This window comes from Cotesia typhae, unplaced genomic scaffold (genome assembly GCF_013202065.1).
Source record: "Cotesia typhae breed Kobodo isofemale line unplaced genomic scaffold, CoteBio_Ctyphae contig_4, whole genome shotgun sequence".
Lineage (NCBI taxonomy): Eukaryota > Metazoa > Arthropoda > Insecta > Hymenoptera > Braconidae > Cotesia > Cotesia typhae.
This window is the reverse complement of record NW_027423748.1, coordinates 3,248,245-3,264,123: the sequence shown is the minus strand read 5'-3', so window position 1 is coordinate 3,264,123 and position 15,879 is coordinate 3,248,245. Positions and strand designations below refer to the sequence as shown.

General features: G+C 33.9%; 1 protein-coding gene across 1 annotated transcript; it reads left to right on the top strand.

Moving 5' to 3' along the window:
* The first annotated feature begins 14,596 nt into the window (after window positions 1-14,596).
* Window positions 14,597-15,634, top strand: LOC141527611 (uncharacterized). Its single transcript, XM_074243178.1, has one exon. It carries the CDS (start codon window positions 14,597-14,599, stop codon window positions 15,632-15,634), a length of 1,038 nt encoding a protein of 345 aa, XP_074099279.1.
* The last annotated feature ends 245 nt before the right edge of the window (window positions 15,635-15,879 follow it).

Sequence of the window (15,879 nt, the reverse complement as noted above, 5' to 3'; positions counted from 1 at the left end):
TCCGATCCTTCTGGAATTTTAGTCACATATTCTTCACATAAATAATCACAAAATAGTCAACTATCATGTGAAAATATTAATTTATTTTTTTTTTTCTTACAATTGGCAAAAAAAAATCAAATGTTTCGATTTTTTTAGTTTCTGTTACTTAAAATTGACAATAATTTTTTCAAATTAATGTCAATAGTCTATTATATAGCCATTGTCATACCGAATTTAAAACATTTCGGTTTTTTTGTTACACATACGCCGTTGCCGAGATATCGTGTAATTTTAATACTCAATGTTTGTAACATTTAATAAAGAAATTCGATATGCACTCATTCAAATAAATAGAAGAAGCATAACAATGATTGGCTTCTACAAATTAACTCTTCGTAGAATTTTTATATCTGATCGAAAATATAAATAACGTAAAAATAGATTAAATCACAAATGTTACTAATGAGTTGATGACTAATGATGTAATTTTATCGATGGTTATTGTACGGTTCTCATTTGAGAAAATGTTTGTAGATAGTTGAATTGCATGAAAATCATGTAAACTAAAACTTATACACTTGATAAAAATTAGATTAGATCAGTGGTTAAAATAAAAAAAAAAAAAAAAATGAAAACTTAAGAATTCCATAAAATAATTTTATAAATTTTTAATACTTGTATTCTATGCAAGTAAGTTTTTTTAAATCCTAACTTTTTTTTTTCCAATAATCTGGCAACGTTGCACCGCATCTAAAGTTGCTGCTTCATCTGCGCCAGCTTTTGTTATTTGACCCGCACATGTTTTTTCTACCTACTATGCATTCTTTTTCCTTATATGTACACACCACAGTGATTATTACATTTCGATATTTTTAAAATTCCCACACACATGTGTTGTGTGAAATTATTCATTTAAAATTGTACTTGATTTTCTATACGTATATGAAAGCATTATAAAAAGTAATTTATAAGAAAGTAGTCTATTGATTTCATTAACTCAAGTTAAGTAAATTATAAAATTAAAATAAAAACCAGTTAAGTAACGATAAAACACACTTTAATAGAAAATCTAACTAAAAAGTAAAAAATAATTTTTAACAACTTAAAAATAAAAAAAAAAGGCTGGTGACAAATTGTTAGACAATATTTTAATTTTTAAATTAATTAATAAAGTTTGAATTGTAGTAGTTGTATATATACTTGTCACAAACGTATGGTTTGAGACGATGGATTTTTAATTAAATAATTAATTAGTTTCACTTAGATGAAGAGTATTTTTTTGACGAATATACCCGGAAAATATTCCAGCATCGGTAAGTGAGGAAATTGTTGAGGAGGGGATAGACTAAGCATCCATTTTGATTAAGTCTAACCGCTTGAATATTAAAGCAATATTGTGGAGACGATGCCTTTTTCGAAAAATATTATTTTAATACGTCTTTTAGATCATCTATTGTTACAATCTCCCTGAGGTAACCTGAGCTAGGAGTTCAGTTTGTACATTAACTAATGCAGAATGAAAAATATACAAGTAACTTTTGTCGTATCTGTTATATCTCTGATTAAAATTATTGATTGAAAACAATTGAAAAAAGTTTGAGTTGATTTTAATTTTTTACATAAAATAGAAAAATATTGACTGAAATTAAAACATTCGAGAATTGAATTTTTTTCAGTAATTATAAGCCAAATAAGAAACTATTCAAAAAAATTCAGACTTCTTTAATTTCAATTGCTTTGAATTCCGAGAATCGAATTGAAAAATATTCAAAACAATTCAAACAAAAAAAAAATTGAATCTTTCTCAACATTTACTAGTAAAATTGAAAATTACTGAAAAATGATTTTTTGCAGATTACTAGTCACGTAAATATAGTAAAAGATGGTTTTATATAGTTATTAATGTATGTTGTTAAGAAAAAGTGTACAGGGCAGTTTTCACTGCTATACATTGAAATAAATATCTATCTACTGAAAAATGATTAAAATTTTATTGTTCTAATTACTTTGATTAATGAGAGAATATGAATTTTCAGTTCCACGATTTTATGAATAATTCAAACAAATTTAAACATACTTGAAAAATTGAATTGTTTTCTATTTCTTCCAACAAATTAATAAATTATTTAATTTACGATTTTATGGACTACTCAATCGAATTTAACGAAATTACATTAATTGTATTGTTGATCTAACCGTCGTGGAGTCGAAAATTCTATTAATATTTCTATCACGTGATTTTAAGATTATTATTTCTATCGTGCTCGCGAATTTAATTTTATTACTACTACTGTCCGAACTGGCCCTCACGAATTTTATTCTAATACTGCTCACTTCTATTGTCCGGGCTAGGGTTTTTATACGCACTCCAGTCCGTTGTCTTCGATGACTGCTCCCATTTGGTATGGGTTTCTAGGAATCCGGGAATATTAAAGTTTGCTATTCGCAATGTCATTTGAAGGACTCGTGAGGTATGAGAAGCTAAACGCTACATATTCATTTTTGCTGTATTAAATGATTTTTTTGTGTTTTCAATATGCTAATGCTGCTGGAACAAGTTTAAACTGGCATACCCCCCTCTCTTGACCTATTTACTTTTAGTCGAACAGGCTTCGCGTATTCGACTTGGGATCGCCTCTTTGCTCAAAGTTATACTTTTATTCTATCTCGATGACTGCAGTGTTACCCGTGGTGAGAATCGTGCATTTTAATTTCCCCTTGTTTCATCGTATTTCAACTGTTTGACATTTATAGTCTCTGGCCGGCTCGAAGACACTTAGTTGATTTGTATAATATCACAGTTAAATAGATGTATATATATAGTGTAAATAATTTGTAAATAAATAAATAGATATGTATATAGTGTATTATAAGTGTAAATAAGTAAAATTGTATTAGTGATACATAGTATCACAGTCAGTTTTTGCGCAATTACGCATCAGTCTTAATCTCTTTCAGGCTGACGAAGTCATTATTTTCAAATATTATAGTAATTAAGATTTATGTCGTTGTTTAATTTATGTTTTGGAATAGGGGAGCAGTAGTTTTATTTTTAATTTGTTATTTCATTTTTGTTATAGTATGTAGGACTCGGTGTCTGTACCCGCAATTGGCAGACGGGTGACGCGTATCCGCGACTTCAATCCGCGCCCGAGCGGCCGCCCGCCTTTCGGGTGGGCCCGCCATTCGGGTCACCATTTTTGTTCCCTGAAAAGGGCCCATCCAGTGAACCCGAAAGGAACTCTGCAATTTCTTGCGTCGTAGGACAGTGAACAGTTTTTCTCTGGACCACTTGCTCTAGTGAGGACTTCGCAATCTCAGCCACATCAGCATCCTTGCAGGAAAGCATCCTGAAGGCCTGAGCGATGACTAAGATGTCTACTAGGTCCGCAAGTGGGATGATACCACATCCACCTCTCCACGGCTGTGCATATACCATCTCGGCACTTGCACGCTGTGGGAGGTGTAACCAGCTCTTCATTATCCTCCTCTTTCCCTTATCTATCGTGGTCAAGGGTGTTTTTTCGACTTGTCCTCCCCGCAGGATATAATCCATCCGTGGCATAATGAAAGTACGCAGCGCGTCTATCTTCTGCCACGGTGCCAGGAGGGACTCGTCGATGGCTTCAGCATCCGCCATCATGCTGGTGAGAGTGTCAATGGGATTTTGGTCGATCTTGAACCCCATTGGAACACCCAGATATTCGCAGGTCTCTCCCTCTCCCAGCGACTTCATTTCCTCACCGCTGATGGTAAACTTAGTATTTTTTACACAGCGCTTGCTGCCCTTGCCACTGATATGCAGTGTGACGCATTTGGACGGGTTGAATCTGATTCCAACCCGTTGGGCAGCAACGCTCGCGGTGAGGAGTAGCTGCTCCATATCCTCCTCTGAAGAGGCAGTGAAACAATAGTCATCCGCATACGCACATGACGCAATCCTCTTGCCATTCAGCCTGTAGCCCCGGTTCCGATCCTCGACTGATCTCAGAACCGAATCGGTGCCAATGTTGAAGGCAATGGGACTTGCCGGACAACCTTGTTTCGTGCCTTTCATTAGAGGTATGGAGGCTGTGAAGCCTTCACTGGTGCGAACTTTCGTCGTGCACCCAGTATAGAAGCTCTTTATGAGGTTTTGTATTGGCTCTGGAGCGCCAATACCCTCAAACGCGAGGTCTCTCTAGAAATTAAACTGAAAATTGTGAAGAAATTTGAAAAATTCATTTTTTATGTCGTAAATTGGGTTTGATATTTTTTAGCGGTAGTTATTTATGATTTAAATAATTGAGAGAGAAAGGAAAATTTTGAGGCGAGCTCATTATTATTTTTAAAGAAATTTTTATAGTTTAATTTGATATCACCAGAAAGGTCTTGATAAGAATTATTGCTTTTTGATTTTATATATTTTTAAGTAGTCAATTTTTTATGTCAAGTTTTCGGAGGAGTTTTTAATAGTTTTTTGATTCTACAAATTTGTTCGGTCACATTTGTCCATTCAATTATTTGTAATTCATCCTGTTGTAACGAATTTTTCCGTGGTAATACCTTTTATTGATACTGAATTATATCTATTTATAACAGTGCGGGGTGCAAGGGCATCTTGTCTTATGAGATTTATTTCAGCTCCAGTATCGACTAAAAATCGATCTCTACCGTATTTTAACTCTCTGGCCTTTAAAGTTACTACTGGTCCTTTCCCTTGGATTTTGTTGCACATGATGAATTGTCGATTGTTAGGAATTTGATCGTTGCTGGACGCGTTTCGGGGTTGTCTCCGGTGCTCAGTGTCACATCGTTCTGCTGAGCCACGTTGGAGTTTAAAGATGGTGAGTTTGGTCGTAGTGAATTATGTTGGTTATTATTTTGTGAATAACCGCCACGATTGTAGTTATTCCCTGAATAATTTTGATTTATTGGTTGTTGATTAGGATTATAATTATTTTGATTTCCAGGGTGATAAGAATTAGGATATGACATTTGATGTGAATATGGAAGTGGAGGGGAGAATTGATATGGCATATAATGCATAGGAGGTAAATATCCTGGGGGTGGTAGATAGGGGTAGTAATTTGGAGGAGATCGGTAGGGTGACATACTTCGATCTCAATTTCTTTGATGTTCTCCCGAATTATCCCTGTTTGTTTGCCTATATGCAGGACTCGGAGATCGTGAGTTTCGATTTAAGCGAAAAGGAATTTGTCCTCAGCGCTCTTCGTCTTGGAAACTAATAGTCCTAGTTCTTCTAGCAGGATCTACATCTTGGTCAAGTTGAGTATATGCCAAGTAATTAGAATTCCGTGTTGAATTACTTTTTAAATCTTCCTCTAATCTTAACGCGATTTTGTATGCGTCATCGAGATTTGTTGGATTTTGGATACTTACACTATAAACTAAGTCATCGGGTAGGCCGCGTTTGAAAGATTCTAATGCAAGTCCGTCAAGTAATTTTGTCATTGTGGTTACTTCTCCGTCTTCTACAAAATATTCTCGCAATGATGCTATAGCATTTGCTCTAATCGTTTTGATTCTGTGATAGTAGCTCAGTACAGATTCTTTATCACGAAATCGAATAGATTGTATGTCAGCACAATACTGAGGGTATGATTTTTTTAAAGCAAAATATTCACTTAAAGCACTTTTAAGTGTTTCCATTGAGTTCACTACTTAATCAGTTATAGCATCACGAGCTATTTCGCGAAGTTTAGAACGCCATTAAAGTAGGCGGCATTAAGTCCTTCGGGAATTAAATTATGTCTGTTTTCGACTTCCTGTAAGAAGGTCTTTAGGGGCATATTTTTACCGTCAAAAATGGGTACCTGAAGTAGAGCTTGTTGTAAGGCCATACTTTCACCAAGAGAAGTAATCATTCTATCAGTGATTTCGGCATGTCGTGTCATGTTCTGAAACTGTCTTTCTACCTCGGCATCCATTTTATTAAGATGTTAAGTCGGTAAACAAGGTGATAATTTATTTTGTCTAGTTAGTATTATTTAGATGAATTTCAGAAGGTTTTTCTATATTTTGTAATAGATTTATATTATTTGTATTGGAAGAGATGTTTTGAGAAAAATTAAGTAAATGGTTGTTTATTAATTCTCTTAGAAACTTTATCTGTTGAATTTTTCTACCTGCACGTTTACCACGTTTCATTCGAAACTCCCTCTTACTCAAGAAACTGCAAATCGATCAAAAATGCGACCAAATTTAAGGCGCTATTACCGAATATAATTTACAATTCCTTGATCAAAAATGCAGCCAAATTTAAGGCGCAATTTCCCAACAGGAAAGAGTTCTGATAAAAGTGCAGTAGTTAGTAACCTGGTTTTTTCAAGAGCAGAGCTCGTAGTGCAAAAGTGCGATTTAGAGTGACGATCACCAGTGTATCCCACCGCTGTCACCAAATTTTGGGTTAACTGTCACGATCGACAGTTAATCTTTATTATGTAATTGTTGTTTTAAAGATAACAAAAGAAGTGTTTACCTTCTTTTATTACCGTGTACCTGAATATCTCGAGCGATAAAGATATAGATACTTTATTGCTGTCCCTTTTACTATACGAATGTAATAGTGAGTTAGAAGCGTGGCAATAGATATTGACTCGGGGACTTAAATTATGAAAGTAAGCAGCAGGCGGTAATCACCTCTCGAGAGAAGTTTGTCTAATCTAAAATGCACTTGACCTTCTCTAATTTTAATACAACCAGGTTTAGTTTGAAAAATAATTAATAATGATTCTCTTTTAACCCAATATATTAAAAAAGAAGATAATTGTTTCATACAAAATGTTTACAGTGGTAGTTTTGTTGATTACTTAATTCCTATATTATGAGTAAATATATAAATGTTCTTACTTACTACCCTTGTGGAAATAATTCTCTGAAAAAACTCTTGACAAGTCTTTATAACTCTGAATAAGACTTTTCGAAATTCTTCACATCCCTAACTAAGTGAAGGAAAGACTTAATAAGTCTTCAAAACTCTGCAATACTCTTCAAAAGTCAAATTTTCCCTGCAATTTCGGAATTTCTCAAAGAGTTATTAAGACTTGATAAGACTTGTTCAGTTTTACAGGAAAAGAAGAAAATATTTCTTTTCAAAAAAATTACTTATCAGAATTAAATAAAACTATAAAAAAGAATTAATGCATGTTTTAAAAAAATTTTTTTTAAATAATATTTTCATCACGAAAATACTTTGATGGGCATCGAATCACTCATAGTTGAGCAAGTCAAAACATCAACAGCAAATGAAGTGCACTTGCTGTTGGAAACAGATATTACTCAAAGAGTAAATCCAATCGGTATTTAATTTGGACTATCAAATATTAAAGTCAACTTTCTAGGTAGGAAAGAATTTTCTAACCACATGCCACCTATTAGAAACTAAGAACACTCAAAGATTCTAACTGTAAATTCGTAAACTAAAATATGTTAGGTATCAATTAATTCCAGCAGATAGCGTGTGGATTCAAAATTACGAGTAAATTTTAATAAATTTTTATTCACAGTATGATCGGATGTAAGATTGCATTTATGCATAGAAAACAATTCAAAAACATTCAAAAATCCAAATAAATTCCAATAATCAACAGATTCGGTAGAATCTGGCGCCAAGTTCCGTTCTCAAGTCAGACTACCGAGTGTGTATATACCGTAAGCAGAATCGTTTTTTGAGGTTACAAGTTTTTTTTCAAATTTAATTTGATTTTTTTTTATATGATATTTTATAATAGTAGTTCATGCTTTTTATTACGCGTATTACTTGATTATTATCAATTATCTTTATAATTTCTATTTAAAATTATTAAAAATAATCAGCACAAACTATAGCGACCCAGATTTTTAGATTTTAACTTTTTTCTTATGTAAAAAGCGGACGGCCAGAGACTAAATAATATAACGATGCATGCTAATCTTATAATAGATGGGAAACTACAGTGAAAAAAAGATATTTGACAGCTTGCAATTACACACGCCAGGCGGCGCAAGAATAACTTTTACATGAACTATAGCTTAAAGGGGATAGTTTGCCACCGGAAATGTATTAAATTAAAATTGTCAATTTTTATTATAATTACAAAAAAAACTGAAATCCGAACAAAAACAGTTTCACTGTAAAAAAATCGTGCCAAGTCCACGTTCATAAGACTATTAAGAAAAAAAAATTTTATTTCTTTACAAAAAGATATAAAATAAAAAATTAAAAAATCCAAGTAACCGATATGGTTGTATATGATTTTCGAAAATTAAAAAAAAATTTTTGTAAATTTAAAAATTAAAAGAAACAATTTTGGAACGTACTTGGTGTGCGTTATTGTGTACTTCAATTTTTTTTTAAGTGTCCTAGTAGATACAATTTAGGAATTTCATAAAAAGTGAAATATTTCGTAACTACGCACACTAAATACGTTCCAAAATTGTTTCTTTTAATTTTTAAATTTACAAAAAATTTTTTTTAATTTTCGAAAATCATATACAACCATATCGGTTACTTGGATTTTTTAATTTTTTATTTTATATCTTTTTGTAAAGAAATAAAATTTTTTTTTCTTAATAGTCTTATGAACGTGGACTTGGCACGATTTTTTTACAGTGAAACTGTTTTTGTTCGGATTTTATATTTACAGTACAACTGGATATCAAGGCTCATTTATTCATTGATAACAATTTAAACCATTTATTTTTTCCTACTTTTTTTAATTCCGCATTATATTCAGATTTATGAACTATTTATCTATTCAAATCCATTGAACACAATCAAATATTTGAATTTTTCTTAATTTTTTTTTTAAACTTAAAAAAGTTTAAAATCTTTAAATTATTTATCTATTCAGAAAAATTCATTTTTGCCTGAGCTGAATCAATCGTGAAGTAGGACTTGTTGAAAATAATTGAAGTCATATCCAATTCAATTTTATTCAATCAATAATTTTAATCAGAGATAGTTAATGATATATTTCGAATTTAGAAGCAAAAAAAAATTTTTTTCCTTTAATTTTTTCAAATAACTTCAAAAAAATTGTATAAATAATTAAGTTAGAGCTTTAGTTTGGTTATAAATTTGTTGAGTAGTTTAGACGAAAAAAAAAAGCCTTACGCGAAAGGTAAGTTTGTATATACGAGAGTACTTGAAATTAAGTAAAGAATCGAAAAATCAATTTTTTTCCAAAAACTGATACTGGGCCGTTTTTATTGTATTTTTTAGAGCAAAATAATATGAATAGCAAATTTTATTGCTTATAGTAAATTGTTTATTACATCAACAATTAAAATTTGAATAAATATAAAAAAATTTTTTCAGACATCGAAGAGCAAGATGAATAATGATTAAAAAAAAATGATTCCTTAATTTTGATAACAAGTGGTAAAAAAAATTGTTAATTAACAAATGCGTTTTTAAGCAATAAAAAAAATTTTTTAATGAAACGGTTTTTTTTTAAATTATAATTTTTATCAAAGATTATAGTATTAAAAAAATTTTTTTGATTATCTTATAAACAACGTATTTGTTTATAACAATTTTTTAACAATATGGGATCAAAATGATTAAAAATCATTTTTAAGTAGCTTATAACCATAAGAAAATGGACCAACGGCAATGGTACGTCCGGGTGTTAATAACGCAACTTAATGACAGTTCTTTAAATTTGAGACTAATCACTGAAGATTATATGTCTCAAAAGGCGAGAACCGCGCCTGGAGGTAATCGAATATCGATGGTACGCGAATTTGAACGAATGGTAAATAATTAGATTTTATAGGAGAAAGAAAAATAAATGGAAAATTAGGCTTTTACTTGAGTTAGATCAGGCACGAACGAACAATGATACACTGTATGGATGATAAAAAAAGATAGGAAAAAGATATATGAATTCTTTATTCGAGGACAATGATCGAGAAATTAAATTATCAACTTAAGTCTGGATTTATTAAAATGAAAATAACTTTATCAATTGTTACCTTTTTATTGATTTGGTATTTTATTAACTTATATAAACATATTCAATTACACTGATAAATAATTGACTGGTTACGATAGATTTTTGATTATAGCAACTTTTATTAAACGTAATGTAACTCGTTTAATTTTTATTTAAATGTTGAGAATAAGGTAAAGAAAAGTTTATAGGATGTGCAAACGTTCGCGAATTTTTGTCAACTGAAAACCGTACGTCTGACTAACTTGTCCGTTTATAATTTCAGTTATCCCTCCCAAACCGGGAATTAACTTAAAAGATTTATTATTTTATTTCTCTGTTTATGTTCGTTGATAATATCATGAATAGCTTATTATGCTTCGGCCCATCAACGTTATGAGTATTCTATGCTTAATTATTATATTTTCATCGCTTATTTAATTAACAGGCAATGGGTTCCAGAACCCATCTTAAAGGGCACACTCACTGATAACGGATGCTATAACATCGGCTCCGTCACTATTTGTCCAACAACATCAGAGATTAACACTACGACTGGGCTGTCTTACGTGAAAGAATGTCAAACATTTGGCGGTCTTATGATATGCCAAAACGTACGTTCAACGACGATTAGATCTGTCACGCCATGTTATGAATCGATTTATATCGATAATTTTCTAAACATGACGTGCTTGTCTGGCACTTTTGATGAAGGAAGGTTCGTAGGAGTGGTGAAGTGCTTGTGCCATCAATGCACTCATAAGTGGACGCGCTTAGAAGGAAGTTCTTGTACCATTGAAAAGAAACCCAAACGCCACATAATAGCTTGTGTATTTGGTGGTCCCAGATATGGAGATAACTGCTGGTATAATACTCCTGAACAAGAGGCGTGGTGGACTGATAGAGAAAACGATGTGACTAGAGCTCTAGCATCTGGAAAGGTCAAAGTGGATATAGATACTAACTCACTTAAGTATTGCATAAATGAGGATTGTATGTACTACAATTCCATACCTGTAGTGAGTTGGAGTGTCGTTTCCATTGCGTCTTTCGGTTTTGGTGTTTTGGCTTGCGTTTGTTTTGTTGTATACGTAGTCATTAAATGTTGCTGCTGTTGAAGCTGCTGTGAAATTAGGTTAGGTTAGTTTTTAAGGGTATAAAATTTAATTATGACTGGTGAAAACAAGTTGACTAGCAAATTGCCTGTAGCAAAAAGTGATTATTTTGACACTAAAAGAGAATACGACTCCGACGCTACGACTTCTTCTTTAGATAGCAATAAGGTATTTAAGAGTCCGGGAGTCAATCGTGAAATAATGGCGGGTAGATACTATCCATACCCAGCTTACATGGGGATGATGTCGAGACACAGATTTGCTCGTTACGATGAATTCTGGAGGCTGGTTTCGAGTAGGATTCAGTTCTTCGTGAAGGCATCTAGAGACGACTACAGATGTGATTTCGACAGCATCATATTGTGCGCTCCATTCTCGATGACTTCTAGATTTCCAAACGACGGATTATATATTGATTTAGATAATCCTATACTTATTGTTAAATTGGATAAGATATTTGCCGCCATAGATATGCCTGATAGGTTTAACGAAAAGGAAGGCGTTTTGCCTGCGAACATCAACGACTCCAAAAGAAGTTTTGATGTTACCACTAGTTGGTTACGTCTCACTTTGGCCGGGGTTAGAGAGTGCGATATGCTTACGTATGGCATTTACTCTAGAGAGTCTTTCGAGGCTAAATATGGTTTGAACTGGGCATGACGTCGGTGTAATTGTCGGAAATCTTACGGGTGTCGTTAGCTTGTTGATCTTAGTCGCCACGTTTCCAAACACGTGGCTTTAGTTTTAAGTTGTTTTATAAGAGTGACGCCAGTTAAACCCAGAGTACGGTTGCTCTTATTATATATACCACGAGATGTTACATACATGAATACTTAGATTATTTGATTAATTAGAGTGACTAGTATGGCTAGGCTAGCGGTATATTATATAACGTTTCCAAACACGTTTTGTATATATGTTTGTAATTACATATATGTTTATGTTTGTCTGTTTATTATGTCTTAAGAGTAACGTCAGTTGAACCTAGAGTATGGTTACTCTTAATTGTATCACGAGATGTTACATACATGTCTAATCTTCTGAGGTAACTAGTATGGCTAGGCTAGTGATACATATGACATATTTGTTTCTTTGTTTAAGTTGTCAATGATACCATGGGTGTCACCTAATTTATCTTTTTGATTTGACAACTAATTTAATATATTTTATTTTAAGGTTTTGCGTTTGATTTAGTTTAAGTTATTTGAGATGAACGTATACTTGTTCATATTGGACGATGGGGGAATATAAATTGTCTGTCTAGTGAACTAGTGTACATTCTAATCAATAGGTTTAAGGCAGAGGAAAAGGAGAGTTATGGCAATGGGTTCTCTGTTTACCTAGTACGTATGATTATTAATAAATAAATCTTTTTATTCATTGACCGGGTGGATAAAAAAGTGAATTTTGGCAATCGAATTAATTACTGTATTTAATCAATATTCTCTATTGTCCAAATAGGAAAAGAGAACCCTCTTAATAACTTTTAACAACCGAAGAAACCTTCTTGAAGTTGAACATTTTACTGGCACTCTCATTGTCTGTGATGGGGTTTTTATATGCATTGTCGATCCCTATCGGCACGAACTATTCACATAAATTATCGTTTAATTATGTGTATAGTTGAACTAAAAATGCAATTACTGATAATATTTTCCTTTTTCCGTGTTTTACTGAAAAACATGTGATCTGAGGTTTTCTTTTTTACTTCCTAAGAGCTGTATACTATTTTTTTGTCCGACGAAGGCGGAAAGCGGCAACTTTTTTTAGTGCAGTGGGACGAAAGTTGTCACTTTCCGCCCGGAGGGCAAAGAAAGATAATAGGTGCGCGAACTGGGTAATAGTTTTAAATTCAATATTCGAATTGAGATTTCAAATTAATAAATTTTATGACGCGAATATCTGAATAACCCTTTGGGATTAATAATTTTTATGCGCAAATAATCAGACTAACCTTCCCGAATTAATAATTTTGTGCGCTACTGTCCGACCAAACCCTCCCAGATTTTTTAATGAAAATGAAGTTAGCCGACATTTCGAAATTTTTAGACATTTTTTATTGAAAAAATTTCTATTAAATAAGTAAAAAAAAAAATTAGGAAAACGGTTGACCCTGACGGCTATCCCTGCAACTTCCCGCTACTTTCGTAATTAAGCGCTCGATATTACACTTATTATGTTTTTGAGCTCTTCCAGCTCAAAAATCTAATTTTCGTGTAGTTTTGAGCTCTCCGAGCTCAAAAGTTTGATAGGAGTTTATTAAATCAATATTTTTGGAATTTTCAAATCGTGATAACTTTTGAATGGATCAACCGATTTCCACGCGGTTGGCGGCAATCGACGTAGTTTTTTTATGTTAAGAGCTGATTAGTTTTTGGAATTTATCGGTAAAGCCGTTTAAAAGTTATTCCAAAAAAACTACGTTTAAAAAATTTTTTTTTGTAGTTTTTTTACAATTTCTCAAAATCTACTGGTCCGAATCGGTTCAAATTTTCAGAAAATCTAAGTTTGGTCAAGCCCTTTCGAATGGCACCAACCGCGATGAAATCGGTCAAGCCGTTCAAAAGTAATAAAAGGGTTACATCCATACATACATACACACACACACACACACACGCGCGCGGACATCATCGCGAGAATAGTCAGGGAAGCTTTCTAGGACCTCAAAACGTCAAGATCTGATGCGAACTCGATTTTCGAAAAACGGGGTGAAACCAATAACTTCCCGATTTTTGAAAATTTTCAATTTTCTTAGCGGGAAGTTAAAAATGTTTACCTTTAAAGAACTTGAAAAGTATAATTTTTTAGAAATATCTTTTTAGTTGTAATTTATTTAATAAAAAAATTAAAAAATTTTTAGATGTCTGCTAACTTCAGTGTCATATTTTTTAACCCTCTCTCATATTTTTACTATTTACTTTTATAAACATTTTTCTCGTTAATAGACGTAAAGGGAATAATACTGAAGTTGACAGATATTAAAATTTTTTTTGGAATTTTATAGCAATTGAATTATTAAAAAAAAATTTAATCAAAAAGTTTCACATATGAAAATTAATAAAAATTACAAGTGAAAATTTTTAGAAGCATTGTGGCGGTCCGACCGGCTCGGCCACGCCACTACCGACCAGAAGTGCAATCAAAGTGCCATAAGCGCCAACTCACGGAGCAAGCAAGCATCACACTAAAACCAACACAAACACACACTGACACACAGATGCATAAAACAACTCCCGCCTTCCGCGGTACGACAGCTGTGGCAGCAATCTTAAGTATTATTATAGTTATTATGATTATTATTACCAGCTACTGTGCCTAACTTGTTGGTTAATGGAATCTAATTCTTAAACTACGCAACCTGTACTCTAAGTGAATAAATATACTTAATTATTTAATTGCCGAGATCAACCTTTATTTATAGTGTAGTACCTTTCAACAGCTACATAAATGGTGACCCCGACGTGATCTCGGAATTAAACAGCAAAACAGCTATCACGCCGCAGCCATAACCAAGCACAATTAGCGCGAAAACTAACTGGGAAGTTTTAACCCATGTTTCGAACTCCCGCGAAAAAAGACACGATGTTCAGCGATACCGATAAATCAGTCGACCTCAATAGGTCTCTCCTTGAATTTGATCCAACACCGGATGACCAAAGAATGACTCCACTCAACCCGGGCTTGGTGACACAAACTCGTGCCAACAATGGCAACGACGCCAGAAATAACGATGGGAACACCAGGAGCACCCAACAACAGCCAACATTACCAGTTGTACCAGATGACACCTCACATATACTTGCTGTCAACCTCAACCTGCCACAATTCACTTCGGACAGACCTGAAATGTGGTTTGCCATCGCCGAAGCAGACTTCCTAGCAAACCGCATCACCAGTGACAACCAGAGATACAGCCAAACACTGAAGGCTCTTCAACCCAACATCCAAAATCAGCTCTGGGACATTATCAGCAAACCACCGTCTCAAGATAAGTATCTTAGAATTAAGACAGCTATACTTAGTCGTTTCTCTGATTCTAGACAGACACAGCTTCTTAAGCTCTTGAGAGACATGACACTTGGTGACAAAAAACCTTCACAGCTTCTCCGAGAAATGCGTGAACTGGCAAGAGGTTCAATCAACGACGACGCATTACACCAGCTCTGGAAAGAGCGTCTTCCAGCTTGGATTCGTCCATATCTCCTGGTCTCACCTCACATCAATGACCTCAATGGCCTGGCGGACCTGGCAGATCGCCTCGTACTCAGCATGGGCAACAACGCGGTATACGCCGTCCACAACAGAGATCATGCTATCTCTACAGGACAGTCTCAGCTCGAACAACAAATGACAGAGCTTAAACTTACAATGAAAAGCCTTCAACAGGACATCAGCAACATGCAACTTCAGCTACAGCAGCAGCTCCTGCTGATCAATAACCTCAGCCAACGAAAATCCAGAGCAGACCAGGGCTACGGCAGATCGCAGTCCAGGGGAAGGGCTTTGACACCCAACCCCAATGGGTACTGTTATTATCACAATCGCTGGGAGAACGACTCAAGAAAATGCGTGCAGCCATGCAAGTTCGTCCCAACTACCCTCCAAAACGCGGGAAACTAAAACTGCTGTCGAACGTTGGGGCAGTCGGCGACAGCGACAATAAACTACCGCCCCAGGAACTTCATCTCCATATCCACGACAAAAAAACCAACCAAAAATTTTTAGTTGACTCCGGTTCAATAGTCTCCATCATTCCGGCAAGCTCCATAAGCTCCAGACTTGACAAAAGTCCACTCACATTGTTCGCTGCAAACTCCTCAGCCATAAGCACCTATGGAACCAAAACTGTCGAGCTAGATCTAAAC